At 28.2% G+C, this 3,801-nt stretch overlaps 1 protein-coding gene across 1 annotated transcript; it reads left to right on the forward strand.

Annotated features, from left to right (window-relative positions):
• The first annotated feature begins 3,106 nt into the window (after positions 1–3,106).
• On the forward strand, positions 3,107–3,801 carry LOC128195566 (uncharacterized). The gene is made up of 2 exons (XM_052873556.1): positions 3,107–3,242; positions 3,367–3,801. Exons 1-2 carry the CDS (start codon positions 3,107–3,109, stop codon positions 3,483–3,485), a joined length of 255 nt encoding a protein of 84 aa, XP_052729516.1. The 3' UTR covers positions 3,486–3,801.

The raw sequence follows: 3,801 nt of genomic DNA on the forward strand, positions 1-3,801 counted from the left end.
GGTAAGCATGGAACTTCAAGGCTTATACCCATAAGAGAAATCATTTAAGATGTTAAATTTTAGCTAAGGATACGTAATAATGGTACTAACAGGAAATGTTTGATATCAATGAGTAAATTATTGCAAAATAAGTGAGTAGTTAATCAGATGTATGTAATTTTTCATCGATTACAAAACCCAAGTAACTTAAGGTTTAATTACCCTACATGATGAAAACCTATTACATTTTTTACAAATAATATAAGATTAATTAATATTGCAAGTTATAAAAAAAACTTTTGCACGTGTATCATTAGAGTAGTAGTATAAGAAATGTTTTTTAATTATAAACAAATGTTTTTTTATAACAAATAGGTTTAATCCTCTCGGACATTTCTATTTGTGCATGGTTATCTCAATTAGGTCATCGTATTGTAAATATTCTTAATTAAGTCCTTATTTCTGTAAAATTGAGTCAATTAGAGTCTTGCCGTTAATTTTGTTATAACGGCGTTAAGATTGCAGTGATGTAGGATGCTGACTTTGCAAAGTGAGATATGTGATAGAGTTACGTGGAATTTAATTATTTTAAATTTTAAAAAACTATCTTCCTTCTTTCTCGCATTCATCCTCTTCCTCTTTTTCCTCTTTACAATACTTATAATTGATTATATTTGAAACAAGTTTGATACATACGATTTATATGCACTAGTTTGAGAAGAAGTGTTAGATATATTACATTTTATGTTAATTAAGAAAAGTGTTCCTATGTTAATTATGTTACTTTTACATATTTATATTCTCACTGTTATAAATACATTATCTTATATCTATTTTTTAGAAAATGAAAATTGATTTTATACTTAATTTTACTACTTTTAATAATATACAAGACTTTTTTTGTAGTGTTATAAATTAATTGAGAATGAGTGAGAAGAAGGAAAAAATAAGAAAGAGAAGGATGAGGAGGAAATAGAGACACTGACAACAATTGCAAAGGTGGCAACAATACAGAAAAAGAAAGATAAAAAAACTGGAAATGACAGAACAAGAAGAAAAGAAGAAAAAGGAAAAAGAAGAGGAGAGAAAAAGAGTAAGAAACCAAATCATAATATTGTTTGTATTATATATATATATATATATATATATATATATATAAAAGATAATTAATATAAATTCTATATATCAATTGAATCAGTAACAATATAATCTATACATTTTATTAATTTAAAATTGTATATTCTTACGATGGAACAAAATTAAAAAAGTATTTATAATGGGATAAAAATAATAATAAGTTTCATAAATGTATTAAATTTATGAAAGACTGTCCGAGTAGTAAAAGAATGTGAAAAAGAAGTTGAAATATATATATAAAAAATTATTCCGTAAGTTTATTTTTATCATAAGATTATTTGTCTGGGGCAGTTTTAATAACGTGTTAGGATGCTAAGAATGTCTTACAACCACTCTAAAATATTAAATGATTTGTATATATTTCTGATATACTACTTTCTCTTTTTAGTATAAATTTATTTTAAACTTCTTACTATTCACGGGATACATATGACAGAAAAGTTGGATTACGATTTCAGTGATCCCGTTATAAAATATAACAACTTAAAAAATGTCAACAATATATTGTTGAGACATTTTTGCTACATAATTCTTATATTAAGTCAATTTGAGTCCCTTCTATAAAGAAGGAAACTTACATACTTTAATAGTTCATTTTTGTTTTTGTTTTGTATTTATTGAATAATATGTACCCTGTTCAGTGCATAGTTTAGAAAAGAAACAAAATTATTCAAAATTGGATGGTATATTCAATTATGGTGGTTCCTTTGAGAAGTGGTGAAATGGACTCAAATATGATGTACTTATTATTAGATGCCACTTTCCTATCAAATTGTTGGTTTTGTAGAGCCTTTCATATTTTACCAAAGTCATACACCTAACCTCATAACATCACAACCACACTAGCTAATATAACTCCCCAACCACACTTCATGTTTTACATTATTTTTTTTAGCTTATTATTTATACATTTCCTTCAATTTGATCTCTTCATTTAATAAAAGTTCAATCAAGTTCCTCCATTTTAAAAATACAACAACATCCCTCAATTTTAAAAATTTAACTCTTTTATATATTAAAATTGTTATTGTTACTTTATAAATCATTACTATTTGTTGATTATAAATTTTATCATGCATAAATTAAAATCAATAATATTTGTTTGTTAACCATTTATGCGCTAAATATATTAAAAGTGATCATTATTAAATTTTAATAATCAAGGAACTTATTGAGCACTCTACTAATAATAAAACGAAATAAATAATGATAAATTAATAAAATTATAAGAGTCTTTTGAATTCATACCATTCAAATATTAATTATGTTTCCAAGAGCCAAATGATTTATTCAAATTGTCTAATAATTACATAATCTATATGGTAAGTAAAACACTATTCATGAAAAGTTTCCCATATTTTCCTCAAATTAATTGAGAAAAAAAAGAAATAAAAATTGGGGAGGGTTGCCTTCAAATTGAAGATTAAGTTTGACATGTTAATTGCCCTAACTTAAGGGAAATGTGCATACTTTTAGGTACTTAATATACAATAACGTTTATAGAAACTTGTTTAATTGTTTAAATCTTCAGAGAAAGCCAAAGAATGTGTATCTTTGCTGAGCCTGATTAACTTTGAAAATGCTAATCAGTATCGCTTTTCTAGTATTATGTTTACAGTCCTAACTCCAGAAATTATGATTAATTAATTAGTAATTTGGAGGCTTAATTTTCCCTTGGGCAACCAAAGTTAAGTTGTTTCGTGTGTACAACATCATTCAGAATCGTAACAGCACAGTTTGAAATGCGTAGAATAGTAAAAAATGTTTGACTTCACATGTAAGTTTATGTAAGTACTTAGGATAGTTGGAAAACGTGAATACTGAGAGAAAGGTTACTTTTTAGGTTATAGACACATGGGTTTGGGTTCTCCCACGAGAGAAAATGTGTGACAAAGACATGGCACCCATAGAGGGGGCATGTTTTTCTTGCATGATTGCACTGAAAAGGAATTTGGTGAATTTCATGAGAAGCAGTAGCATTGAAGTCACTATGCTGCAAGCAACCCCTCTTCTTAAAACTGGTCTCATTTTCTTCCAATCTTTCACCAACCCAATGGGATGGCTTCAGTCCTTTCTCTGCCCTTTGAAGAAGCTCTGGGATCGGCTTCATTCAGGCCACAGAAAGAGTAAGCATGCATTCTGCTTTCATATAGACACATTTTGTTATGACAACGTTGTCAGATTCATATCATTAATGTTTATTTTATATGAAAATGTTGATAGCTAAAAGCATTTTCTTTTGGAACACAGGGAGAGGAATATACATTCTGTATAAGGATGTGAAGTCTTGCCCTTGCGAAGATGTTCATGTTCTTTGGTCAATACTGGTTGAGTCAGGGGCTGCATCTGCTTCTTTGCCATCAAAATGATTGATTCTCTAATTTACCTTACACCAAGTAAACGTTGATATACTTCATATCATTTATAAATGTACAGCCTTTTAAATGCACGATTTCTGTATCGTGGTTTTATTCTTGTATTTCTGTAGATTCTTATATCAGTGGCTGAACGAGTTGTAAATTGCTCGTCGCCTTTTCCCCCTAAAGTAAATCATGCTTTAAACTGCTGATGTACTCAGTTATACAAGTTGTGGACAACAGTTGTGGCTAATTTTATCACCCTTTTCTTTGTGTTATTATTAGGATCATGGAAAAGAAATGAAAAGGAAGAATGTTTTTATTACAA

The sequence above is a fragment of the Vigna angularis genome, chromosome 2 (genome assembly GCF_016808095.1).
Source record: "Vigna angularis cultivar LongXiaoDou No.4 chromosome 2, ASM1680809v1, whole genome shotgun sequence".
Taxonomy (NCBI): domain Eukaryota; kingdom Viridiplantae; phylum Streptophyta; class Magnoliopsida; order Fabales; family Fabaceae; genus Vigna; species Vigna angularis.

Excerpts from the sequence above, each read along its gene's own strand:
- LOC128195566 (XM_052873556.1), top strand. The coding sequence starts at position 3,107 with ATGCTGCAAGCAACCCCTCTTCTTAAAACTGGTCTCATTTTCTTCCAA. Across the intron at positions 3,243-3,366 it reads TCATTCAGGCCACAGAAAGA|GGAGAGGAATATACATTCTG; the intron begins GTAAGCATGCAT and ends TTTGGAACACAG.